This window comes from Antechinus flavipes, chromosome 5 (assembly GCF_016432865.1).
Source record: "Antechinus flavipes isolate AdamAnt ecotype Samford, QLD, Australia chromosome 5, AdamAnt_v2, whole genome shotgun sequence".
In the NCBI taxonomy this organism is placed as follows: Eukaryota; Metazoa; Chordata; class Mammalia; order Dasyuromorphia; family Dasyuridae; genus Antechinus; species Antechinus flavipes.
This window is the reverse complement of record NC_067402.1, coordinates 857,662-883,746: the sequence shown is the minus strand read 5'-3', so window position 1 is coordinate 883,746 and position 26,085 is coordinate 857,662. Positions and strand designations below refer to the sequence as shown.

Below are 26,085 nucleotides of genomic sequence, written 5' to 3'. Positions count from 1 at the left end.
CTAAGCATATTAATTACTATATTATGTTAATATTACTAATATTATATTAATAAAAGGGTAAGTGAGACTATCAAATGACAAAGACCCCTCATGGAACCACTCAGCTCTTATACACTCTCTGGGAAGAATGGGTATTCCTGGGAAGGGTAATGGACTCTGGTGAACAAGTAATCAGCGCGAGCGACTGTTCCAATGAGAAACAGACTATTCTAATGAAGGGCTGGAGGACTTGATTATGATCACGTCATTTGCTTCCAATGACCTGGGCGGTCTCGGCCAATTTAATCAAAACATTTACTTCCAGACCTGAACACATCGGGCACAAAGGGCTGCCCCGCCTGGGTCGCGCAGGGGATAGAGCAACAAGATTGTTGAGAAAATTAAGCCAATCTTAACCATTACGGGCTATGTCCCTCAGAGATGGACCCCCTTCCAGGCTTCCGAAAAAGTGCTGGTCCCAATTCCGTGATTGGTCATTAAGGAGAGAGAACTGAAATGAGCAAGAACGAGAGAGAGACGATTTTTCTCAGTTTGGAACTTGAAATGTAACCAAAAAATAAAATTTTAAAAAGAAAGAATCATTTAAGTAAAGGAAAAGTTTAACCCCCATAATTTATCTAGAACTGACACCGAGATGGAAGATTAATTCTAACAGAACACCAGCAAAAATGGAAGCACGTAGCTTTCTAAATAAACATACATATTAATGTATCACCTACAAGAAAACAAACATAATCGTGTATAATCAATGCGAACTCCTTAACACTGGGCGCGACCCCGACTTTCCGGGAGCGCAGCCCTCGGCTCTCTGGCCCCGCCCTCAGCGCCGGTTCTCCCGGCTTACGCTGAGAAGCCCACCTTCTCCCCGGAGCTTCCCCCAGCTGCTCTTCCGGCGCTCATTCTTCCTGCTTCTCCTGGCCCCGGCCTGCGGCCGGGGAGCGTTTTCTCCGCGCGCGCGCGCTGGCGTCTCCCCCTTTAGGTTACAGGCTCCTCGAGGACCGGAGCTCCCTTTTGCGCCCCCCCCTTCCCCGCCCCCTCCCCATCGCTTAGCGCGCGGCTTGATAAGTTCCGTGATTGGGGAAGATATTTGTGCGAACTGTCCGCGGAGCCGGCGCCGCTAGGTGGCGCCGGAGTCAGGAAGGCGCATCTTCCCCAGTTCTCTGTGTCCCTGGGCAAGTCATTGCCCCTGTTTGCCTCAGTTTCCTCATTTGTGAAATGGTCTGGACAAGGAAATGGCAAACTACTCCAGTAACATTTCAAAAAAAATCTAAGAAGAGCGGCCAAAGGCGAGCGGAACCTGCCGGGCCACGGCAGAATGTGTCAGTCGATCAGTAGAGCAGCCCGGAGTCGGGGCCAGCGCCCTCTGCCCCTCCAGTCCCCAGGTTCTTCTCGCGAGACAGACAAAGCCTGGTCTGGACGCGGACTCTGCTGCCCTCTGCTGGGCATTCCTGGCGCTGCACCCCAGCGCGCGGCCGGGCTCGGTCCCGAGGCGAATCCCCAAAGCAGCCACTGGCAAAGCCGGGCCCCCCCGCCCGCGTCCGGACCTCGTGCTCCCTGGCTTCCCGACAGCAAGGAGGTCACGGACCCGCGGAGGACGCCGGCATCCTCTCCCCTCAGTTTCCTCCGCTGTGCAGGGGAACCGTAGCTTAGCTTGCGGGGCGCCTGTGAGCACCCGGGCGTGTGGGAGGGTCTAACAAACGCTTATGCCCTTATTCCCCGCCCTCGATCAGACTCTGTGGCACAAGCTCCCCCACTGCTCCGTGCCTTCGATGCCTCGGGCGCCCTCCCCGGACTCGGGCCTTGCTCGGTTTGGGCTCCCCCATGGCTCCTGCCGCGCTAATTCCTCGCTTCAGGTCCCCAAGTTGGCAGATTGCCCAGCTTAGCGGGCGCTGCCGCGGTGCCCTGCCCGCCCCAGAGTCCCCTGGGCCCCTCGCGGTCCTTGCCACCACAGCCCCTGCCCCGAGGGAGGCCGGCTACCACTCTCCAGGCCTCCCCGAGCGGCGGCGTCCCCGGGGAGAACACACACTCACGCTGGAGCTGGAGGGAGCTTTTCATCCCCCCACCCCCATTTTCCGGGGGAAACTGAGTCCAGGGATGCAGACTTTAGGCAGATTCCTCAGCGGTTGTGGCTTCCCTCCTGCGCGGAGCGTGTCCATCACCTTCTCCACTTGCGCACCCTCGGGACCGCCGGCTCTTTCCTCCTGGATTGCAGATGGGAACCCACCCCCATCCCCGGGAACGTCCTTGCCTTTCCCACTGCTGTCCCTGGCACCTACTGGGCACAAAGGACCTAACGTACCCTCCGCCTGGCCGTTGTCTGCTCTGGCTCATCGAGCCCGCAGCCCAGTGCGGCTGGTCAGCCCCGCAGGGGAGCAGCAGCCCCGGGTCCAGGCGACCCTCGTGGTTGTCCTGCAGAACACCCCTCTCCCTGCCCCCAGCTTTCTCCACTGAGCAGGAGCCCGAGCCTCCCGAGGCGCATCTCTCCTTGTTCCTCTGCTGAGGAGTGGGCACGTTAGCAGGGCGCCACTTCCTTTTCCTTCCTGTTGAGCCACGGGTCTGAAGTTTCTGTGCCTCCTGGATGCTCCTTGTCCCGCCGGTGAGAGTGAGTCCGTGCCCAGGGCACCCATTCCTGGCCCTCCTTCCCCCCTCAGCTCCTGCCCTCCCTTCCCCTCTCCGCTCCTGCTCCTCCTTCCCCCCTCCGCTCCTGGCCCTTCCCCCCTCTGCTCTTGCCCCCCTTTCCCCCTCCGCTCCTGCTTCTCCTCCCCTTTCAGCTCTCTTTTCTAGGCTGCCGTGTTGGGATGACAGCTGCCCGAGGCCGGGGGCTCTCTTGTACTTGTAAACCCACAATTCAGGCTTAACGCAGGCGCTCCCTCCCTTCTCTCTCTCCTTCCCCCTTTCCCTCGCCCTCCCTGCCCGTCTCCTTCTCCGTGTCCCTGGGTCCTTTCTGCTTCTCTCCCTGCCTCTCCTCTCCCCCTCATTATCCTTCCTTCTCGTTATCTTTCCGATGACTCTCTCTCTCTCTTCCTCCACCTCTTTCTCTCCTCCCTCTCTCTCCTTTGTTCCTCTTTCCGTGTCATTGTTTCTCTCCTTTATCTGCCTCTGTCAATTCTTCCTTCCTTTCCTCTTCCTTCTCTCCTCATTCTTTCCTCTGTATCTCTCCTCCCTGGCCCCTCATCTCTGTTTCTCTTTTTCCTTCTCCTTCCCTCTCTCTCTTTCCCCCTTTCTCTCCATCATAGGGCCTGCTCACGGTATTTTGCAATTTAATCTATCATGAGACGAAATTGCTTCTTATCAGAAAAAATAAGCAAGATGAGACTCGAGGGTCTCTACTTTCTCGTGAATTAGTCACTTTCATTCCTACCAGAGATTGCCACTGCTCCCCTCGGCGCCCCTCGGCCGCCACCTCTGCCGGGAAGGGAAACGAGAAGGGCTTAACTGCTTTCTGCTTCCTGGACCTCGCCGGCCTGAGCCCGGGCTGTGGGGAAAGCCAGGACTAAAAGTCCCCTCCAGGGGTGTCGGTGCAGGAGAAAGGGGAGCTGCTCATGGCCACAAAGAGAAACCGCCTGCGTGGAGAGGGCGGCCAGAGAAGAGCCTCTCTTCCCCCCCTCCCCCCCCCCCCAGAAAGCTGCCTTAGATCCTAAAGAAGTGCAAGAAGGGGAGTGGGGCCAGGGAACAGCGGACCCACGCGAGAGGTCCGAGGGAAAGGGGGGCAACGCCACGGGTCCTTGGGATTTAAAGAAGCTTAGGTGGCAGGGAAAAGAAGGGGGAAGGGCTTGCGCGGAGTGGCCAAGAGCGGGAGAGAGCTGCCCCTTCTGTTTGCTCTCCAAGGGAGAATGAGCCCGAGGCGGAGAGGAGAGAGCAGAAGGGGCTTCCCAGGCTGCACACCCTGAGGAGGAGAGAGGTGCCACCCAGGGCAGGTGGAAGCCGGCAGGTGGGGCTCTGGAGCCTGGCCCGAGGGGCCTGCCCTTGGGGGCGATTCCAGACCTCATCGGTTAAGATTTGGCCAGCAGGCGTCTCCAGGATGGGCAAGAGCCTCCTTGAGAACCAGTCAGACGAGCCGCCTCCGTTTCCTTTTTGGGACAGGATTATCACATGAGTAGGTGATGAGAATGCTGCTTTTAGCGACACCTCCTAGCTGTGTGAGCCTGGGGACATCCCTTCGTCCTGTCTGCCTCCGTTTCCTCATCTGTAAAATGAGCTGGACTAGGGAAAGGCAAAGCATTCCAGGAAAGGCCCCGAGGGAGCATCTCACCAGCCTCTCTCCTCCTCAGGGTGTCATTTCATAAGAAATGTTGGGGGAGGGGTTCAGGGAGCAGTTGGAATAAAATGAGGGATATTTGAGAAGATGCAAGTTCAGTGAGATGCCCCCCCGCCCCAGCACTAATGTGACCACTCTTGGCTTCCATTTCTGAAGGTCAGAGCTTCCCCGCGCTCCCCCTTCCTCAGGCTTCTGGAACAATGTCCGCAGATTTAGGACCCCGGGTTTGGGAAGGGCTTGGGTGAGCTGGCCAGCCTCCGGAAGAGGGCCACCAGCATGGAGAGGGGCTTGGGCCCGTTGGGAATCAGAAGGAAGTGAGTCCGTTTAGCTCCAGAAAGGATTCAAGTTTGGGAGGGGCCCTGAGGGCTTCTCCCCCTCCTTCTGGCGGCTCCAGAGGACAGAGCCGGGGAAACACCCCAAGTGGAAGGGGCTGCCTCAGAAGGAGGCGGGCTTCCCCCGCTTGGAGGCCTTTCAGGGGCAGCTGGACAAGCGCGTGAGGCTTGTTCCGGCAGGGGCTCCGCTTCTCTGTGAGGTTAGCATTAGTCTGGGCGCCCCGGGAGGGCTGGGTAGCTTGTGAGATCCCCGTGGCACCTCGTTGTGGGGGATGGGGTGGACAAGGAAAGGGAAGTGGGGAGACAGACAGAGAAGGAGGGGATGGAGGGCAGAGTTAGGTAGATTATAAAGCTATAGAAATAGATGGTGTAGAGCTGAACCTTTTTATATAGTCATGTTATAGGTGTGTGCAGATTCCATCTCTATAGTTATACAATCTATAGTCTCTTGTATCTGTCCTGTAGCTGTCTTGTCTACGTCTCTCTCTTGCTTCTCCCTCCCTCTCCTCCTCTTTTCCTCTCCCCTTTCTCCTTCTCTTCCTTTCTTTTCTTCCCTCTCCTCCCCTTCTCATCTTTCCTCCCTCCCTCTTTTCTCTTCTTCCTTCTGCCCTCTCTCCTCTCCTCTTCTCTTTTCCTCCCTCTTTCTCTCCTTCCCTCTTCCCTTCTCCCTCCTTCCCTCCCTCCCTTCTCTCCTTCCTCTTCTCCCTTCCTCTTTGTCTCTCTTCCTTTTCTCTCTCATCTCTCTCTACCTGACCTCTTCTTCCCTTTCCAGGCTCCCTACACTTCCCAGGCCTCCTTTCCCAGGACTCTCCACTAGGCAGGCTGAGCATCTCCTCTGGGGTCTGTCTAGGGGAAATGTCCTTCCTCCTCCTCCAGGCCGTCCCCGGCTTCCGTCCCGCCTTCTGCCCGAGCCTTTCCCAGCTGCGCAATCTCAGCCTCCCCCCAGACCACCCCCGACACCCCCTGGCTTGCCCACAGCGCCTCAGACCGGGAGTTCCTCAGAGCAGGGGCCCATGCTTTGTCTCCCCAGCACTTGGTAGGAGGCTTGTCGGCTGACCACAGATTACACACAGTCACACGTAACACAGACACCTATGTTTAAATAGACACATACATGAATTATAACATTGGCAATAACCAAGTGACCAAAGTCTCCTCGCAGAGATTCAATCGCAAGTTCCGACAACAGACCTTTGATTTCATTGAATACAAGAACCTTGTTGTGGAAATCCCCGTCCCCTGGGCTCCTCATCACTCAACCGGGCCCACTGACAACTGCCTTCGCGGACAGCTCTGAGGGTTTGTGATGGGCCCACAGAACCGGGTCTTCCTGCAGAACTGGCCCCTCCTTTTCCCTGGTCTAATTAGCAACACCCCAACCACTGGGAACCCTTAGGAGGGGAAGGGCTGGGCTTGGATCCAAATAAGGCAAGTCCCACAGGCTCTGCAGCCCAGGGAGCCCAAAGCAGGACTGCAAATGGCCCAGGAGAGCCAGAGGCTCTGGGGCGAGGGTCCCCCCCCCCCACAAGGTGACAATAGCAGGAGTTACTCTCAGTACCTTTCAGCTGGCACACAGCTCATGTTAGTTACATATAGTCAGTCCAGTTACTGGCCTGGAACTCCGGGGGAGAATTTTGGGGCCACCAGAAGGGAAGGGGGGCCAGGCCGTCCTGCCGAAGGCAGATAGAAGGGAGAGAATGGGGGAGGTCGGGACATTCATCTCCCACATCTGGGACTCAGTGACGTGTACATGTTCAGACTCTGTGTGTGTGTGTGTGTGAGCTCCAGATGTGCACGTGAGCAAGGGCTTTGTGGAATGTGAGGGTGTGTGTGTGTGTGTGTGAGTGTGGGGGGCTGCAGGGAGCTGTGCATGGGGAGAATGGGTGTGAGTGTGGGGGGCTGCAGGGAGCTGTGCATGGGGAGAATGGGTGTGAGTGTGTGAATGTGGGGGGCTGCAGGGAGCTGTGCATGGGGAGAATGGGTGTGAGTGTGTGAGTGCGGGGGGCTGCAGGGAGCTGTGCATGGGGAGAATGGGTGTGTGTGAGTGCGGGGGGCTGCAGGGAGCTGTGCATGGGGAGAATGGGTGTGAGTGTGGGGGGCTGCAGGGAGCTGTGCATGGGGAGAATGGGTGTGTGGACTTGTGTATTGATGGATGTGAACTCAAGAGAGGTTTATGGGAGAGGGGGTGTGTGTGTGTGTGTTAGGTGTAAGGAGTGGAGGGGCTGCTAGATGGTCCCAAATTTCCTATCCTGCCTGATGTCCCCTGCCCCTTTTTAAAGTACCGGAATGACTAGGGTCCTTCCTTTGCCCAGAATTCCCTTCTGATTCCCATTTCTCAGCCAGCCACTGGCAGAGTACCGGATTATACCCACATACTCCCCTGATTCATGGCCATGGCCAAGTCCCCTCCTGTACCGCCTAGAACCAAAGGGTGCCCGGTACCTGCAAATCCAGCTGGATCCTCGAGTGGCCAATTAGGAATTGAGCAGCACGGGAAGTATGCTTTTTGAAGTTTATTTCAGAACACAAACATATATATTACTTTTTTTTTTTAAACATAAATCACTTAACATTTATTTCAATGACTAACAAGCTTTTTGTTTCCACCAAAGAAATAGGATTTTGATGAGAGTAGCCCATGACGACAAGCTGTGAAGGCCCTTCTCGTGGGCGCCTTCCATCCCTTCTTATGAGCGCCTTCCAATCTTCTCGTGGGCGCCTTTCTTCCCTTCTTCTCGTGGGTGCCTTTTTTCCCTTCTTCTCATGGGCGCCTTCCTTCCCTTCCTGCACTGCTCTCGCTAATCTGAGCCCCGGCTCGTTCCCTCCCCCTCCTCCCCACCTCAGACCCTACTCCCTCTGTGGCTCAGACGCGGAAAGACTAGGACCGTGGCGCGCGCGGGCCGGGGCGGGCCGCGGCTCCGGAGCCGCGCTGCGCAGACGCTCCCGGGAGGCAGCGTTCCGTGCGCGCGCTCTGCTCCACGGAGGCGGGCCGATCGTCCCCGCTCTTCCCGAAGGCCTCCCGCCCGCGATCGAGAAGGACGCAGCCACGGTGTCCCCACAGCGATGCTAACTAACCCTCGCAGAAACGCTCCTCCGCGGGCGCGGGCGCGGGCGCTGACGGACAGCGCCCTGCAGCCGGCTGCTCCGGGACCCCAACCCACGCTCATCGCAATTTCCTAACTCGAGGTTGCTCACCGTTCCACGGTGGCGCAACTAGGATGCGGCAGGCGGCCGGCGTCGGGCCGGGTCCGGAACCGCACCGGCCCACCTCGAAGCGTCATCCTCTCGGCGCGATCCCTCCGGAAGAGCGCTCGACACTCGGGGCGCGGCCAATCGGCTCCGCCCGGAGACTCGCCCCGGGCGCTCCGGACTCGGCCCGACTGGGCGATCGGCTCCGCCCGGAGCCACGCCCCGACGCTCGGTACTCGGCCCCTGTTGTGGAACCCGCAGAATAGCTCAGTGGCAGTGTGATGGGGGGGAGGGGGCGGCTGTTTCACAAACAGTAACAACAACACAACCAACAAGGATTACACACTGGGACATGCAGCACCGCAGATAAGCATAGGACAAAGTTTCTGAAGAAGGAACGCGCCCACTGGCAGGACCGAAGGCGTCTCTTCCTCCTGGGCAGTTGGCGACATACAGAACGTTCTGTACGGGGAATTTGGCAATCGTAGACTCTGTGCGTGCTAATTCACGTCCCTCAGGGCCTGTCTCTGCTCTAGTGTTTGCTGGACGGAGGGGGAGGACTCACGGCAGCCACGGCGGGGAGGACACGACAGCTAGAGGAGGCAGCGGGGGCACAAATAGCGAGGGGGAGTCCAGCAAAGGCGAGCAGTTTGGAGGCGATTGATTTCAAGAGACCAGGCAAAGTGGCGTGTGGCTGTCCAGGCGAGCAGCGCACAGAGGAGGGTCCCCCGGAAACACCGGGGGCAGCTCCGAGCCTCCCAGAGGGCCTCGGGCTTTCCTGGTCAGCCTAAGACAAGCTGGTGGGCTTGGCCCCCTTGAGAGCAAATGGGCTGCCGCGGGGCAGTCTCTGAACTCTCTGAAGGGGGGAATGATCATTGATAACAACCGGGAGCCAAGGCTGCCCCTCGAGCGGCTCCGAGGCTCGGGAGGGGGGACAGCTGGGGGGCTCCGGAGAGAGGGCAGGCAAGTCTTGGTTAAGGTCCTCTTCCTGGGTCCTAACATGCCCCCCTCCCATGAATCCTTTGGTGGTTCACACGGACCAGGTAGAGCGGAAATATTGATAGCAGAACATTCTGGCAAGATGTGGGGTACAGGCAGAGAAAGTGGGTCCCCAACGAACATCCTTGCACCGTAGAATTTCCAGTAAGTCAAGTATTTGTTAGAGCACCCACAATTATGAAAAAAAGCGGCAAACCACTGGGCCAACGGCTGGTTGGTGATGCAATCCCTTGAGCCCAGAGCCCAGTGCTTTTGGATTCAGGTGAAGGGTGGGGGCCCCCAGCTTGCCTGTCCAGTCTGTCAGAGCGCTGGCACATCTTGCAGGTGGTCACACAAAGTAACGCACGGGACCTCGCAGTGGAGGCCACCCCAGCCCCTGGCTGCGAGACCACGGGTGTAATGACAGAGCCAGAGGACTCGGGTCTGTGCGCTCCCCGTCGGGGTGTAAAGGCACGACCGAATGCGCAAGAGCACCTCGGAATGAGCTGTCCCCAGACCACAGGTGCTTCGCGGTCTGGGGCTCCTCCTCCTGCTGCTGCTGCTGGGGCTGCTGCTGCTCCGGGCTGGCCAGATGGAAGCAGGGGGTGCGAGGCTGGGGGTGGGCCTTCCCGTCCTGGGGCTCGATGGCGGATGGATGGACAGACTGGGGATGCGCATGACCTGGAGATGAGGCAGAGGGACTCAGGCCAGTTGGGAGTGCTTTCACCTGGGTGAACTCCAGAGATACTCTAGTCGGTTCCGGGGCCCTCCTAGCCAGATTGGAAACTAATTTGGGGAGGGAGGGAAAACGTCATCGTTGGGAAGCTGGGCTCAAGAATATCGGAGCCAGGCTCGGGAGCTGAGGTGGGAAATTGGGGCGCGGGAAGGAACTGGCCGAGAACAGCCGCTCCTCCGCTCACGCCGGCTTGGCCGATTTGGGATTTGGGCTAAGTGAGGGTCCTCTGAAGGACGAGAATTAAGGGCACTCTACAGGGAGTAGCGGGGCACGTCTGGCTCCGACGTCTACTCAAACGGATTTGGGTACACTGGTGCGGGCGGCACAGTGTCTCTTGGCTCTGGAATTCTTGCTAAAGGCTTGGAAGTGGACAATAACTTTGATCTGGGGAGCCAGGGGGGGCCCTGGCAGAGGTTGCAAAGGCCGCTTTTGAAGGGGTGGGGAATGGATGTCGGGGCAGAGCGGGGACGGCCTGGCCATCCCCTAAGAAATGGGTTCTCACTCCTCGACTGGCCTGGACGCCCTACCCGATGGGATGATGATGGCCAGTGGGCTGGGACAGGGGGACCTCGGATGTCTGGGGCCCACGAGCCTGGGGGCTGGGGCTGGGGCTGGGGCTGGCCAGGAGCCGGAGACTGGCAGGGGGAGTGGCGAGTTCTCCCGAGGAGCACAGCAGCACATGCCAGGTGGGAGCTTCACGCAGGCAAGCAGCCAACAGCGGAGGGTCATGAAGGTGAAAAGCTCTTGGGGGCCAACCAGTCCAGCCCGCAGTCTCAGAACCAATCCCCACCAAGAGCTGCCCCGACCAGGGTTCATCCAGCCTTCGCTTGGTTTCCTCCAGTGATAGGCAGCTCACTCCCCCGCGAGGAAGGGTCCTTCATCTGCAGAGAGCTCTCCTGGGGAGGAAACGCTTCCCTCCCCCGCGCTGGCAACCAGCTGTCCTAACATTTTTCACCAGGGAGGTTCAAAAGTGGGCAACGGGACGGTGGCCCAGAAAGCGTGTGGAGGCTGGCTCCCGGCAGTGGGGGCTCCGTCCTGGGGAGGGGCACAGAATGGGGTTCCAGTCCCCACAAGGACTGGAAAGAATAAGGCAGGATCCCGGTGCCCGGGAACCTTGGAAACAGGGGGGATGCAGAGAGCATGGACGGGGGGGTGGGGGGGGTCAATGCTGGCAGTAGTATACACGGTCAGAGGAGGACCAGCAGTAAGGGGGTCTCGATGCTGGGCCACGCGACCCACAATCTTCTGTACAGGATGGTGGGTTTTCAGGAGCCTCCTGCCCAGAGGCCAGATTGATCTAGGAGCCGTGAAAGGCTAAGCGTATAGGTGGCAGGGGGTGGCCCCAGCTGGAGGGGCTGCGGCGAGGGGGCCGTCCTTTCGCTCAGGGGCAGGGGGGGTAACACTCACTGGGACAATCACGACAAAAAGGGACCAGCACGGTTGTTGCTGGTGCTGATTTCTTGTAGCTGGTAGACGATACCAATTTTGGCAATATATCACACGGTGGTTGGCGTACGGTCTCTTCTCGGTGGGTCGCCGCGCGTCAAAGGCAGCTCTGATCGCCGGCGAGTTTCTTCCAGGTAGCAGAATGGGCTTTTGAGTTGCTAAGCTTGTGGATAAGGGGGGACAGAGGCAGAGTGGGCCCGCGCCTCCCCTTGCCTGGGAGGGGTTTGTCCCAAAGGCCATGTGTGAAGCGTCAGTGTCTGCAGAGGATGAGAGATGACCGTCCTGGAAGCGTGAAACTGAGGTCATAGTGTGGGTCAGCGTCTGCGGGGCTCTCGGCGGAGCCGGGGAAAGTCCCCTTCTCCCGAAGGGGGCGAGGCGAGGCCGCGGCCCCTGGACGGTCCTTAAGGCCCCTGGGTGTCGCGGGGACGGCGCCGGTCCGGGATGACAGCGGCCGGACCGGAGTCCGTCCGGATGCCTTTGGGGGGGGCGGGGGCGCCCCGAGAGTCACACGAAGAGACGCTTCTCCAGGTTAATGTACAGCCGGCATCTGGGAAGCCGGTCCGGGGTCTGGCCAGACGGTCACGGGGATCGGTCGCGGGCGGTCAGCCCCACGGCCAGGTGGTGGTGAGTGAGGTGGTCACGAGACGTCTTGCTGAGGTCGCTGGAACGGGAGGATGCGTTGCGGAAGCCGGACAGCGTCAACGGATGTTGGAGGTGACCAGGAAGGGAATCAAGCAGAGCTTCCCGCTCATTTCCCTTCCCAGCATGGACCAGGTGGTGTAGCCCGCCGGGGAGCGGGTCCGGTAGATGGGGGCCGCCTGCAGCTGGTACAAGACGTACGGAGCCGAGGGCGGCGGGTACTGGTTCCAGACGGCGATGGCGTTGGGGTTCTGGGAGTCGTTGCAGAGGTACAGCTCTCCCACCTTCTTCATGATGACCACGGGGGCCCCCACGGGGGAGGCGGGCTGCACGCAGACCCACTTGACGTTCTTGGCCAGGAAGTCGCGGACGGCCATCAGCTCGGGGTCGGACACGGCGTAGGGGCAGCCGGCGGGGGCCACGGCGTAGCTGTAGGGCGCGTGGTAGGGGACGGCCTCCTGGGCCACGGGCACCAGCACCTCCTGGACGTCCATGCCCGCGGGCACCATGCTCGGCGCCATCAGCAGGGCGGCCCGGCAGTTGTGCTGACAGTACTCGGAGTCGAAGACGATGGTTCGGGAGCTCCACATGATGGAGGGGTTGTGCTGGGTCAGCCAGCGCACGCCCAGGACCACGGGGAAGAAGGGGGACTGGGTCACATCGAAGGAGAGTCTCTCGCGATGCTCCCCGATGTCCACCACCAGCTCCTGGGTCTCCTGGGTCACGGGGCCGGAGGCCAAGGGCCGGCCGTCGATGGCTTCCACCAGCACCGGCCAGTACTTGATCTTCACCGGGATCCCGGTCTGCGCGACGTAGTCTTGGTCGATGAAGTTGCCGGAGGCTCCGGAGTCGATCATGGCGCGGACGGTGCAGTAGGAGCCGTCCGGGAGGTGCAGCGTGATCAGCAGTTGCAAGTGAGAAGATGACGCGTCATCTGGGGGGGACCTTTCTGTTTCAGGCCCGGGCGCTGGGGGTCCCTCTACAGCGGGGCCAGGGAGTTTCCCACCCCAGAAGACTTTGGCTTCTTGGATGGACAGTTGTCCACGTAGTGGCCGGCCAGGCCGCAGTACATGCACAGGTTCAGCCTGCGGCGGCGCTCCCTCTCTTCGGGGGTCAGCTGTGGCCGGCTCACCAGCTGGCCGGACTCGGACTCGGCCGGCGGCGACGCGGCGCTCTGCGGCTGGGGCGATCCGGACGGGGACGCCCCCCGGCGTGAGTTGAGGCGCCCCTCGATGCGCAGGCACTGGTTGATGAGCGCGGGCAGCGAGCGCGCGACCTCCACGCGGGCCAGCTCGTCCTGGATGGGGTCGCTGAGGCCCTCCAGGAACTGGTCGATGAAGGCCGGCTCGTTCCAGTCCAGGTCCTGGGCGCAGAGGCGGAAGGCGCTGGCGTAGTCCAGCACGGAGCCCAGGCCCTGGCGCAGGCGCCGGATCTTGCGGTTGGCCGCCTCCTTGCGCTGGGGGTCCTCGAAGGCCTGCTTGAACTCGTCGATGAAGGCCTCGTAGTTGTTGAGCAGGGGGCTGGACTCGAGCAGGTAGGGGGTGGCCCAGCGGGCCGCGCGCCCCTTGAGCAGGCTGGTGAGGAAGCAGACCCGCACGTGCTCCGTGGGGAAGTCCTCGGGCCGCAGCTCCATGTAGAGGCGGCTCTGCGCCAGGAAGCTGGGCAGCATCTCGGGGGTCCCGTCGAACTTCTCGGGCAGGCCCACGGGGCACTTGCCGCGGGGGGCCGAGAGCCCCATGGCGCCCACCGGGGTGGCCTGCAGCTGCCCCCGCAGGTTGGCGTTCTCCTCGGACAGCTGCAGCAGCTGGGTCTGCAGGGAGCTGTTCTCCTCGGTCTGCTGCAGGAGCTGGGCCCGCAGGGCCTGGACCTCGGCCGTGAGGTCCTCCATGCGGCAGCGGCGCGCCGAGGCGCCCGAGCCGGTGCTGGTCGGCATGGCGGGAGGCGCGGGGGGACGGCCTAGGCGCGGGCGGGGAAGCCCCACGGAGGGCTCGTCACTGCGGAGGGGCCAGAGCGGGGGGGGCCGGCGGCCCCGGGGGAGGCGGCACCCGGCCGGGGAGCCCCAGGGACAGCCCGGGCCGGCCAGGGGGGACTCCTCCAGCAGCGAGAAGGGGCGGTCACGACGCCGGGGCGCGGCCAGCGGGCGCGGCTTCGGCGGGAGGTCTCCCGGAGGCCCAGACCCACCGGGCGGGGCCACTGCAGAAGGGGCAGGAGCGGGGCTTCCCAATCACATCATCGGGCTGTCCCACGCCGGCCGAGTCGCACGCTGCCTCCCTGACCCTCCTCCGGAGCCCCCACCCCCCACCCCAGGGTGGGGGGTCTGGGTTTAGGCGACTCCCAGGTCTGGCTGTCTCCTCAGGCTCGGCGCTGGCAGGTAACGGGGGCTGCTTCCCGAAGGGCAAAGATGCTCGTACCTGTGAACAAAGAACAGGGAGGTGTCAGGTGGGCTGAAGGCTCCCGAGGAGCCCATCGGGGCCAGGCTCTGATCCCCGGCCCAGGAGACAGAGAGGGACGTGAAAAAGCAGCTTGGGAAGGACTAGACTCTGTGATACTGGGGAGGGGGCAGCACTGAGGGGCTTTGAGAGGGGGAGTGGGACTGAGGGGCTTTGGGAAGGGGAGTGGGACTGAGGGGCTTTGGGAAGGGGAGTGGGACTGAGGGGCTTTGGGAGGGGGTGGCACTGAGGGGCTTTGGGAGGGGGCGGCACTGAGGGGCTTTGGGAGGGGGCGGCACTGAGGGGCTTTGGGAAGAGGACTGGGACAGAGGGGCTTTGGGAGGGGGCGGCATTGAGGGGCTTTGGGAGGGGGCGGCACTGAGGGGCTTTGGGAGGGGGCGGCATTGAGGGGCTTTGGAAGGGGGAAGCACTGAGGGGCTTTGGGAGGGGAAGTGGGACTGAGGGGCTTTGGGAGGGGGCGGCACTGAGGGGCTTTGAGAGGGGGAGTGGGACTGAGGGGCTTTGGGAAGGGGCGGCACTGAGGGGCTTTGAGAGGGGGAGTGGGACTGGGGGGCTTTGGGAGGGGGAGTGGGACTGAGGGGCTTTGGGAGGGGGCGGCACTGAGGGGCTTTGGGAGGGGGAGTGGGACTGGGGGGCTTTGGGAGGGGGAGTGGGACTGAGGGGCTTTGGGAGGGGGCGGCACTGAGGGGCTTTGGGAAGAGGACTGGGACAGAGGGGCTTTGGGAGGGGGCGGCACTGAGGGGCTTTGGGAGGGGGAGTGGGACTGAGGGGCTTTGGGAGGGGGCGGCACTGAGGGGCTTTGGGAGGGGGAGTGGGACTGAGGGGCTTTGGGAGGGGGAGTGGGACTGAGGGGCTTTGGGAGGGGAAGTGGGACTGAGGGGCTTTGGGAGGGGGAGTGGGACTCAGGGGCTTTGGGAGGGGGTGGCACTGAGGGGCTTTGGGAGGGGGCGGCACTGAGGGGCTTTGGGAGGGGGAGTGGGACTGAGGGGCTTTGGGAGGGGGAGTGCGACTGAGGGGCTTTGGGAGGGGGAGTGGGACTGAGGGGCTTTGGGAGGGGGAGTGGGACTGAGGGGCTTTGGGAGGGGGCGGCACTGAGGGGCTTTGGGAAGGGGAGTGGGACTGAGGGGCTTTGGGAGGGGGAGTGGGACTGAGGGGCTTTGGGAGGGGGTGGCACTGAGGGGCTTTGGGAAGAGGACTGGGACTGAGGGGCTTTGGGAGGGGGCGGCACTGAGGGGCTTTGGGAAGGGGAGTGGGACTGAGGGGCTTTGGGAGGGGGAGTGGGACTGAGGGGCTTTGGGAGGGGGTGGCACTGAGGGGCTTTGGGAGGGGGCGGCACTGAGGGGCTTTGGGAGGGGGAGTGGGACTGAGGGGCTTTGGGAGGGGGCGGCACTGAGGGGCTTTGAGAGGGGGAGTGCGACTGAGGGGCTTTGGAGGGGGAGTGGGACTGAGGGGCTTTGGAGGGGGCGGCACTGAGGGGCTTTGGGAAGGGGAGTGGGACTGAGGGGCTTTGGGAGGGGGCGGCACTGAGGGGCTTTGAGAGGGGGAGTGCGACTGAGGGGCTTTGGGAGGGGGAGTGGGACTGAGGGGCTTTGGGAGGGGGCGGCACTGAGGGGCTTTGGGAGGGGGAGTGGGACTGGGGGGCTTTGGGAGGGGGAGTGGGACTGAGGGGCTTTGGGAGGGGGCGGCACTGAGGGGCTTTGGGAAGAGGACTGGGACAGAGGGGCTTTGGGAGGGGGCGGCACTGAGGGGCTTTGGGAGGGGGAGTGGGACTGAGGGGCTTTGGGAGGGGGCGGCACTGAGGGGCTTTGGGAGGGGGAGTGGGACTGAGGGGCTTTGGGAGGGGGAGTGGGACTGAGGGGCTTTGGGAGGGGAAGTGGGACTGAGGGGCTTTTGGGAGGGGGAGTGGGACTCAGGGGCTTTGGGAGGGGGTGGCACTGAGGGGCTTTTGGGAGGGGGCGGCACTGAGGGGCTTTGGGAGGGGGAGTGGGACTGAGGGGCTTTGGGAGGGGGAGTGCGACTGAGGGGCTTTGGGAGGGGGAGTGGGACTGAGGGGCTTTGGGAGGGGGAGTGGGACTGAGGGGCTTTGGAGGGGGCGGCACTGAGGGGCTTTGGGAAGGGGAGTGGGACTGAGGGGCTTTGGGAGGGGGAGTGGGACTGAGGGGCTTTGGGAGGGGGTGGCACTGAGGGGCTTTGGGAAGAGGACTGGGACTGAGGGGCTTTGGGAGGGGGCGGCACTGAGGGGCTTTGGGAAGGGGAGTGGGACTGAGGGGCTTTGGGAGGGGGAGTGGGACTGAGGGGCTTTGGGAGGGGGTGGCACTGAGGGGCTTTGGGAGGGGGCGGCACTGAGGGGCTTTGGGAGGGGGAGTGGGACTGAGGGGCTTTGGGAGGGGGCGGCACTGAGGGGCTTTGAGAGGGGGAGTGCGACTGAGGGGCTTTGGGAGGGGGCGGCACTGAGGGGCTTTGGGAAGGGGAGTGGGACTGAGGGGCTTTGGGAGGGGGCGGCACTGAGGGGCTTTGAGAGGGGGAGTGCGACTGAGGGGCTTTGGGAGGGGGAGTGGGACTGAGGGGCTTTGGGAGGGGGCGGCACTGAGGGGCTTTGGGAAGGGGAGTGGGACTGAGGGGCTTTGGGAGGGGGAGTGGGACTGAGGGGCTTTGGGAGGGGGTGGCACTGAGGGGCTTTGGGAAGAGGACTGGGACTGAGGGGCTTTGGGAGGGGGCGGCACTGAGGGGCTTTGGGAGGGGGAGTGGGACTGAGGGGCTTTGGGAGGGGGCGGCACTGAGGGGCTTTGAGAGGGGGCGGCATTGAGGGGCTTTGGGAGGGGGCGGCACTGAGGGGCTTTGGGAGGGGGTGGCATTGAGGGGCTTTGGGAGGGGGAGTGGGACTGAGGGGCTTTGGAGGGGGCGGCACTGAGGGGCTTTGGGAGGGGGAGTGGGACTGAGGGGCTTTGGGAGGGGGAGTGGGACTGAGGGGCTTTGGGAGGGGGCGGCACTGAGGGGCTTTGAGAGGGGGCGCCACTGAGGGGCTTTGGGAGGGGGCGGCACTGAGGGGCTTTGAGAGGGGGCGGCACTGAGGGTCTTTTGGGAGGGGGCGGCATTGAGGGGCTTTGGGAGGGAGAAGCACTGAGGGGAATTTTGGAAAGGGCAAAAATGAGGGGACTTTAGGAGGGGGCAGCACTGAGGAGACTTTGGGAAGAGGAGGCATTGAGGGAACTTTGCAAGGGGGAGGCACTCAGGGGATTGGGGAGGGGGGGCAGCACTGAGAGGACAATGGGAGGGGGCAAGACTGAGGGGACTTTGGGAGGGGGAGGCACAGAGGGAAATTTGGGAGGGGCAGAAATGAGGGGACTTTAGGAGGGGGCAGCACTGAGGGGACTTTGGGAGAGAGAGGCACTGAGGGGACTTTAGGAGGGAAAGGTACTGAGGGGGTTTTGGGAGGGGGAGCCACTGAGGGGACTTTAGGAGGGGGGAGGCACTGAGGGGCTTTAGGAGGAGAGACACTGAGGGGTCTTTGGGAGGGGGAGGCACTGAGGGGGCTTTGGGAGGGGGAGACACTGAGAGCCCTTTGGGAGGGGGAGGCACTGAGAGGGCTTTGGGAGGGAGGCACTGAGGGGATTTTGGGAGGGGAAGGAACTGAGAGGGGACACTGAGGGGACTTTGGGTGGGGGTAGCATTGAGAGGACAATGGGAGGGGGCGAGACTGAGGGGACATTGGAAGGGGGAAGCACAGAGGGGAATTTGGGAGGGGCAGAAATGAGGGGACTTTAGGAGGGGGAGACACTGAGGGGACTTTGGGAGAGAGAGGCACTGAAGGGACTTTAGGAGGGGGAGACACTGAGGGGTCTTTAGGAGGGAGAGACACTGAGGGGCTTAGGGAGGAAGAGGCACTGAGGGGACTTTAGGAGGGGGAGACACTGAGAGCCCTTTGGGAGGGGGAGGCACTGAGAGGGCTTTGAGAGGGAGGCACTGAGGGGACTTTGGGAGAGAGGCACTGAAGGGACTTTAGGAGGGGGAGACACTGAGGGGTCTTTGGGAAGAAGAGCCATTGAGGGGCTTAGGCAGGAAGAGGCACTGAGTGGACTTTAGGAGGGAGAGGCACTGAGGGGCTTAGGGAAGGAGAGGCACTGAGGGGACTTTGGGAGGGGGAGACACTGAGAGCCCTTTGGGAGGGGGGAGGCACTGAGAGGGCTTTGGGACGGAGGCACTGAGGGGATTTTGGGAGGGGAAGGAACTGAGAGGGGACACTGAGGGGACTTTGGGTGGGGGTAGCATTGAGAGGACAATGGGAGGGGGCAAGACTGAGGGGACATTGGAAGGGGGAAGCACAGAGGGGAATTTGGGAGGGGGCAGAAATGAGGGGACTTTAGGAGGGGGAGACACTGAGGGGACTTTGGGAGAGAGAGGCACTGAAGGGACTTTAGGAGGGGGAGACACTGAGGGGTCTTTAGGAGGGAGAGACACTGAGGGGCTTAGGGAGGAAGAGGCACTGAGGGGACTTTAGGAGGGGGAGACACTGAGGGGACTTTGGGAGAGAGAGGCACTGAAGGGACTTTAGGAGGGAGAGACACTGAGGGGTCTTTAGGAGGGAGAGACACTGAGGGGCTTAGGGAAGGAAAGGCACTGAGGGGACTTTGGGAGGGGTAGACACTGAGAGGACTTTGGGAGGGGTGGGACTAAGGAGAGAGGAAGGGGGCTGCACTGAGGGGGCTTTCGGAAGAGGAGGCATTGAGGGAGCTTTGCAAGGGGGAGGCACTCAGGGGATTTGGGGAGGGGAGGGTATTGAGGGGGCTTTGGGAGGGGGAGACACTGAGGGGACTTTGGGAGAGAGAGGCACTGAGGAGCTTAGGGAGGAAGAGGCACTGAGGGGGCTTTAGGAGGGGGAGACACTGAGGGGACTTTGGAAGGGGGAGGCACTGAGAGGACTTTGGGAGGGGGAGACACTGATGGGGTCTTTGGGAGGGGTGGGACTGAGACAGGAAGGGGGCAGCATTGAGGGGGCTTTAGGAGAGAGGCACTGAAGGGACTTTAGGAGGGGGAGGCACTGAGGGGTCTTTAGGAGGAAGAGGCATTGAGGGGCTTAGGGAAGGAGAGGCACTGAGGGGACTTTGGGAGGGGGAGACACTGAGAGGACTTTGGGAGGGGTGGAACTAAGGAGAGAGGAAGGGGGCAGCACTGAGGGGACTTTAGGAGGGGGAGGCATTGAGGGGACATTGGGAGGGGGAGCCACTAAGGGGACTTTAGGAGGGGGAGCCACTGAGGGGACTTTAGGAGGGGGAGGCACTGAGGGGTCTTTGGGAGGGAGAGGCACTGAGGGGACTTTAGGAGGGGGAGACACTGAAGGGACTTTGGGAGAGGGAGGCAGTGAGGGGGCTTAGGGAGGAAGATGCACTGAGGGGACTTGAGGAGGGGGAGACACTGAGGGGACTTTGGGAGAGAGAGGCACTGAGGGGACTTTAGGAGGGGGAGGCACTGAGGGGTCTTTGGGAGGGGGAGGCACTGAGGGGACTTTAGGAGGGGGAGACACTGAAGGGACTTTGGGAGGGGGAGGCAGTGAGGGGGCTTAGAGAGGAAGATGCACTGAGGGGACTTTAGGAGGGGGAGACACTGAAGGGACTTTGGGAGGGGGAGGCAGTGAGGGGGCTTAGGGAGGAAGATGCACTGAAGGGACTTTAGGAGGGGGAGACACTGAGGGGACTTTGGAGAGAGAGGCACTGAGGGGACTTTAGGAGGGGGAGGCACTGAGGGGTCTTTGGGAGGGGGAGGCACTGAGGGGACTTTAGGAGGGGGAGACACTGAAGGGACTTTGGGAGGGGGAGGCAGTGAGGGGGCTTAGAGAGGAAGATGCACTGAGGGGACTTTAGGAGGGGGAGACACTGAAGGGACTTTGGGAGGGGGAGGCAGTGAGGGGGCTTAGGGAGGAAGATGCACTGAAGGGACTTTAGGAGGGGGAGACACTGAGGGGTCTTTAGGAGGGAGAGACACTGAGGGACTTAGGGAGGAAGAGGCACTGAGGGGCTTAGGGAAGGAGAGGCACTGAGGGGCTTAGGGAAGGAGAGGCATTGAGGGGCTTAGGGAGGAAGAGGCACTGAGGGGGCTTAGAGAGGAAGAGGCACTGAGGGGACTTTGGGAGGAGACACTGAGAGGACTTTGGGAGGGGTGGGACTAAGGAGAGAGGCAGCGGGCAGCACTGAGGGGGCTTTGGGAGGGGGAAACACTGAGGGTGGACACTGAGGGCCCTTTGGGAGGGGGAGGCACTGAGGGGACTTTGGGAGGTGGAGGCACTGAGGGGACTTTAGGAGGGGGAGACACTGAGGGGTCTTTGGGAGGGAGAGGCACTGAGGGGACTTTGGGAGGGGGAGACACTGATGGGGTCTTTGGGAGGGGTGGGACTGAGACAGAAAGGGGGCAGCATTGAGGCGGCTTTGGGAGGGAGAAGCACTGAGGGGAATTTTGGAAAGGGCAAAAATGAGGGGACTTTAGGAGGGGGCAGCACTGAGGAGACTTTGAGAAGAGGAGGCATTGAGGGAACTTTGCAAGGGGGAGGCACTCAGGGGATTGGGGAGGGGGGGCAGCACTGAGAGGACAATGGGAGGGGGCAAGACTGAGGGGACTTTGGGAGGGGGAGGCACAGAGGGGAATTTGGGAGGGGGCAGAAATGAGGGGACTTTAGGAGGGGGCAGCACTGAGGGGACTTTGGGAGAGAGAGGCACTGAGGGGACTTTAGGAGGGAAAGGTACTGAGGGGGTTTTGGGAGGGGGAGCCACTGAGGGGACTTTAGGAGGGGGAGGCACTGAGGGGCTTTAGGAGGAGAGACACTGAGGGGTCTTTGGGAGGGGGAGGCACTGAGGGGCTTTGGGAGGGGGAGACACTGAGAGCCCTTTGGGAGGGGGAGGCACTGAGAGGGCTTTGGGAGGAAGAGGCACTGAGGGGCTTAGGGAGGGGGAGGCACTGAGGGGTCTTTGGGAGGGGGAGGCACTGAGGGGACTTCAGGAGGGAGAGACACTGAGGGACTTAGGGTGGAAGAGGCACTGAGCGGACTTTAGGAGAGAGAGACACTGAGGGGTCTTTAGGAGGGAGAGGCACTGAGAGGCTTAGGGAGGAAGAGGCACTGAGGGGACTTTAGGAGGGGGAGACACTGAGGGGACTTTAGGAGGGGGAGACACTGAGGGGACTTTGGGAGGGAGAGACACTGAGGGGCTTAGGGAGGAAGAGGCACTGAGGGGCTTAGGGAAGGAGAGGTACTGAGGGGCTTAGGGAAGGAGAGGCATTGAGGGGCTTAGGGAGGAAGAGGCACTGAGGGACTTTGGGAGGGGGAGACACTGAGAGCCCTTTGGGAGGGGGAGGCACTGAGAGGGCTTTGGGAGGAAGAGGCACTGAGGGGCTTAGGGAGGGGGAGGCACTGAGGGGTCTTTGGGAGGGGGAGGCACTGAGGGACTTCAGGAGGGAGAGACACTGAGGGACTTAGGGTGGAAGAGGCACTGAGCGGACTTTAGGAGAGAGAGACACTGAGGGGTCTTTAGGAGGGAGAGGCACTGAGAGGCTTAGGGAGGAAGAGGCACTGAGGGACTTTAGGAGGGGGAGACACTGAGGGACTTTAGGAGGGGGAGACACTGAGGGACTTTGGGAGGGAGAGACACTGAGGGGCTTAGGGAGGAAGAGGCACTGAGGGGCTTAGGGAAGGAGAGGTACTGAGGGGCTTAGGGAAGGAGAGGCATTGAGGGGCTTAGGGAGGAAGAGGCACTGAGGGACTTTGGGAGGGGGAGACACTGAGAGCCCTTTGGGAGGGGGAGGCACTGAGAGGGCTTTGAGAGGGGGAGTGGGACTGAGGGGCTTTGGGAGGGGGAATGGGACTGAGGGGCTTTGGGGGAGAGAGGCACTGAAGGGACTTTAGGAGGGGGAGACACTGAGGGGTCTTTAGGAGGGAGAGACACTGAGGGGCTTAGGGAGGAAGAGGCACTGAGGGACTTTAGGAGGGAGAGACACTGAGGGGTCTTTAGGAGGGAGAGACACTGAGGGGCTTAGGGAAGGAAAGTGCTTAGGGAAGGAGAGGTACTGAGGGGCTTAGGGAAGGAGAGGCATTGAGGGGCTTAGGGAGGAAGAGGCACTGAGGGACTTTGGGAGGGGGAGACACTGAGAGCCCTTTGGGAGGGGGAGGCACTGAGAGGGCTTTGAGAGGGGGAGTGGGACTGAGGGGCTTTGGGAGGGGGAGTGGGACTGAGGGGCTTTGGGAGGGGGCGGCACTGAGGGGCTTTGGGAAGGGGAGTGGGACTGAGGGGCTTTGGGAGGGGGAGTGAGACTGAGGGGCTTTGGGAGGGGGAGTGGGACTGAGGGGCTTTGGGAGGGGGCGGCACTGAGGGGCTTTGGGAAGGGGAGTGGGACTGAGGGGCTTTGGGAGGGGGAGTGGGACTGAGGGGCTTTGGGAGGGGGTGGCACTGAGGGGCTTTGGGAAGAGGACTGGGACTGAGGGGCTTTGGGAGGGGGCGGCACTGAGGGGCTTTGGGAGGGGGAGTGGGACTGAGGGGCTTAGGGAAGGAGAGGCATTGAGGGGCTTAGGGAGGAAGAGGCACTGAGGGGCTTAGAGAGGAAGAGGCACTGAGGGACTTTGGGAGGAGACACTGAGAGGACTTTGGGAGGGGTGGGACTAAGGAGAGAGGCAGCGGGCAGCACTGAGGGGCTTTGGGAGGGGGAAACACTGAGGGTGGACACTGAGGGCCCTTTGGGAGGGGGAGGCACTGAGGGACTTTGGGAGGTGGAGGCACTGAGGGACTTTAGGAGGGGGAGACACTGAGGGGTCTTTGGGAGGGAGAGGCACTGAGGGACTTTGGGAGGGGGAGACACTGATGGGGTCTTTGGGAGGGGTGGGACTGAGACAGAAAGGGGGCAGCATTGAGGCGGCTTTGGGAGGGAGAAGCACTGAGGGGAATTTTGGAAAGGGCAAAAATGAGGGGACTTTAGGAGGGGGCAGCACTGAGGAGACTTTGAGAAGAGGAGGCATTGAGGGAACTTTGCAAGGGGGAGGCACTCAGGGGATTGGGGAGGGGGGGCAGCACTGAGAGGACAATGGGAGGGGGCAAGACTGAGGGGACTTTGGGAGGGGGAGGCACAGAGGGGAATTTGGGAGGGGGCAGAAATGAGGGGACTTTAGGAGGGGGCAGCACTGAGGGGACTTTGGGAGAGAGAGGCACTGAGGGGACTTTAGGAGGGAAAGGTACTGAGGGGGTTTTGGGAGGGGGAGCCACTGAGGGGACTTTAGGAGGGGGAGGCACTGAGGGGCTTTAGGAGGGAGAGACACTGAGGGGTCTTTGGGAGGGGGAGGCACTGAGGGGCTTTGGGAGGGGGAGACACTGAGGGGCTTAGGGAGGAAGAGGCACTGAGGGGGCTTTGGGAGGGGGAGGCACTGAGGGGTCTTTGGGAGGGGGAGGCACTGAGGGGACTTCAGGAGGGAGAGACACTGAGGGACTTAGGGTGGAAGAGGCACTGAGCGGACTTTAGGAGAGAGAGACACTGAGGGGTCTTTAGGAGGGAGAGGCACTGAGAGGCTTAGGGAGGAAGAGGCACTGAGGGGACTTTAGGAGGGGGAGACACTGAGGGGACTTTAGGAGGGGGAGACACTGAGGGGACTTTAGGAGGGGGAGACACTGAGGGGACTTTGGGAGGGAGAGACACTGAGGGGCTTAGGGAGGAAGAGGCACTGAGGGGCTTAGGGAAGGAGAGGTACTGAGGGGCTTAGGGAAGGAGAGGCATTGAGGGGCTTAGGGAGGAAGAGGCACTGAGGGGACTTTGGGAGGGGGAGACACTGAGAGCCCTTTGGGAGGGGGAGGCACTGAGAGGGCTTTGAGAGGGGGAGTGGGACTGAGGGGCTTTGGGAGGGGGAATGGGACTGAGGGGCTTTGGGGGAGAGAGGCACTGAAGGGACTTTAGGAGGGGGAGACACTGAGGGGTCTTTAGGAGGGAGAGACACTGAGGGGCTTAGGGAGGAAGAGGCACTGAGGGGACTTCAGGAGGGAGAGACACTGAGGGGTCTTTAGGAGGGAGAGACACTGAGGGGCTTAGGGAAGGAAAGTGCTTAGGGAAGGAGAGGTACTGAGGGGCTTAGGGAAGGAGAGGCATTGAGGGGCTTAGGGAGGAAGAGGCACTGAGGGGACTTTGGGAGGGGGAGACACTGAGAGCCCTTTGGGAGGGGGAGGCACTGAGAGGGCTTTGAGAGGGGGAGTGGGACTGAGGGGGCTTTGGGAGGGGGAGTGGGACTGAGGGGGCTTTGGGAGGGGGCGGCACTGAGGGGGCTTTGGGAAGGGGAGTGGGACTGAGGGGGCTTTGGGAGGGGGAGTGAGACTGAGGGGGCTTTGGGAGGGGGAGTGGGACTGAGGGGGCTTTGGGAGGGGGCGGCACTGAGGGGGCTTTGGGAAGGGGAGTGGGACTGAGGGGGCTTTGGGAGGGGGAGTGGGACTGAGGGGGCTTTGGGAGGGGGTGGCACTGAGGGGGCTTTGGGAAGAGGACTGGGACTGAGGGGGCTTTGGGAGGGGGCGGCACTGAGGGGGCTTTGGGAGGGGGAGTGGGACTGAGGGGGCTTTGGGAGGGGGCGGCACTGAGGGGGCTTTGAGAGGGGGCGGCACTGAGGGGGCTTTGGGAGGGGGCGGCACTGAGGGGGCTTTGAGAGGGGGCGGCACTGAGGGGTCTTTTGGGAGGGGGCGGCATTGAGGGGGCTTTGGGAGGGAGAAGCACTGAGGGGAATTTTGGAAAGGGCAAAAATGAGGGGACTTTAGGAGGGGGCTGCACTGAGGAGACTTTGGGAAGAGGAGGCATTGAGGGAACTTTGCAAGGGGGAGGCACTCAGGGGATTGGGGAGGGGGGGCAGCACTGAGAGGACAATGGGAGGGGGCCAGACTGAGGGGACTTTGGGAGGGGGAGGCACAGAGGGGAATTTGGGAGGGGCAGAAATGAGGGGACTTTAGGAGGGGGCAGCACTGAGGGGACTTTGGGAGAGAGAGGCACTGAGGGGACTTTAGGAGGGAAAGGTACTGAGGGGGTTTTGGGAGGGGGAGCCACTGAGGGGACTTTAGGAGGGGGAGGCACTGAGGGGGCTTTAGGAGGGAGAGACACTGAGGGGTCTTTGGGAGGGGGAGGCACTGAGGGGGCTTTGGGAGGGGGAGACACTGATAGGCTTAGGGAAGAAGAGCCATTGAGGGGCTTAGGCAGGAAGAGGCACTGAGTGGACTTTAGGAGGGAGAGGCACTGAGGGGCTTAGAGAAGGAGAGGCACTGAGGGGACTTTGGGAGGGGGAGACACTGAGGGGACTTTGGGAGAGAGAGGCACTGAAGGGACTTTAGGAGGGGGAGACACTGAGGGGTCTTTAGGAGGGAGAGACACTGAGGGGCTTAGGGAAGGAAAGGCACTGAGGGGACTTTGGGAGGGGTAGACACTGAGAGGACTTTGGGAGGGGTAAGACTAAGGAGAGAGGAAGGGGGCTGCACTGAGGGGGCTTTGGGAAGAGGAGGCATTGAGGGAGCTTTGCAAGGGGGAGGCACTCAGGGGATTTGGGGAGGGGAGGGTATTGAGGAGGCTTTGGGAGGGGGAGACACTGAGGGGACTTTGGGAGAGAGAGGCACTGAGGAGCTTAGGGAGGAAGAGGCACTGAGGGGGCTTTAGGAGAGAGGTACTGAAGGGACTTTAGGAGGGGGAGGCACTGAGGAGCTTAGGGAGGAAGAGCCATTGAGGAGCTTAGGCAGGAAGAGGCACTGAGTGGACTTTAGGAGGGAGAGGCACTGAGGGGCTTAGGGAAGGAGAGGCACTGAGAGGACTTTGGGAGGGGGTAGCATTGAGAGGACAATGGGAGGGGGCGAGACTGAGGGGACATTGGAAGGGGGAAGCACAGAAGGGAATTTGGGAGGGGGCAGAAATGAGGGGACTTTAGGAGGGGGAGACACTGAGGGGACTTTGGGAGAGAGAGGCACTGAAGGGACTTTAGGAGGGGGAGACACTGAGGGGTTTTTAGGAGGGAGAGACACTGAGGGGCTTAGGGAGGAAAAGGCACTGAGGGGCTTAGGGAAGGAGAGGCACTGA

The 26,085-nt window shown here is 61.7% G+C and overlaps 1 protein-coding gene across 1 annotated transcript in view; it reads right to left on the bottom strand.

The window, feature by feature from the left end:
* Nucleotides 1-12,557: 12,557 nt before the first annotated feature.
* Nucleotides 12,558-26,085, bottom strand: part of PEG10 (paternally expressed 10) — a 28,804-nt gene continuing 15,276 nt past the window's right edge. The window contains exon 2 of the mRNA XM_052000414.1: nt 12,558-13,989. Coding sequence (XP_051856374.1) covers nt 12,558-13,511 — 954 coding nt within the window. The 5' untranslated portion in view covers nt 13,512-13,989. The remainder of the gene's footprint in view (nt 13,990-26,085) is intronic.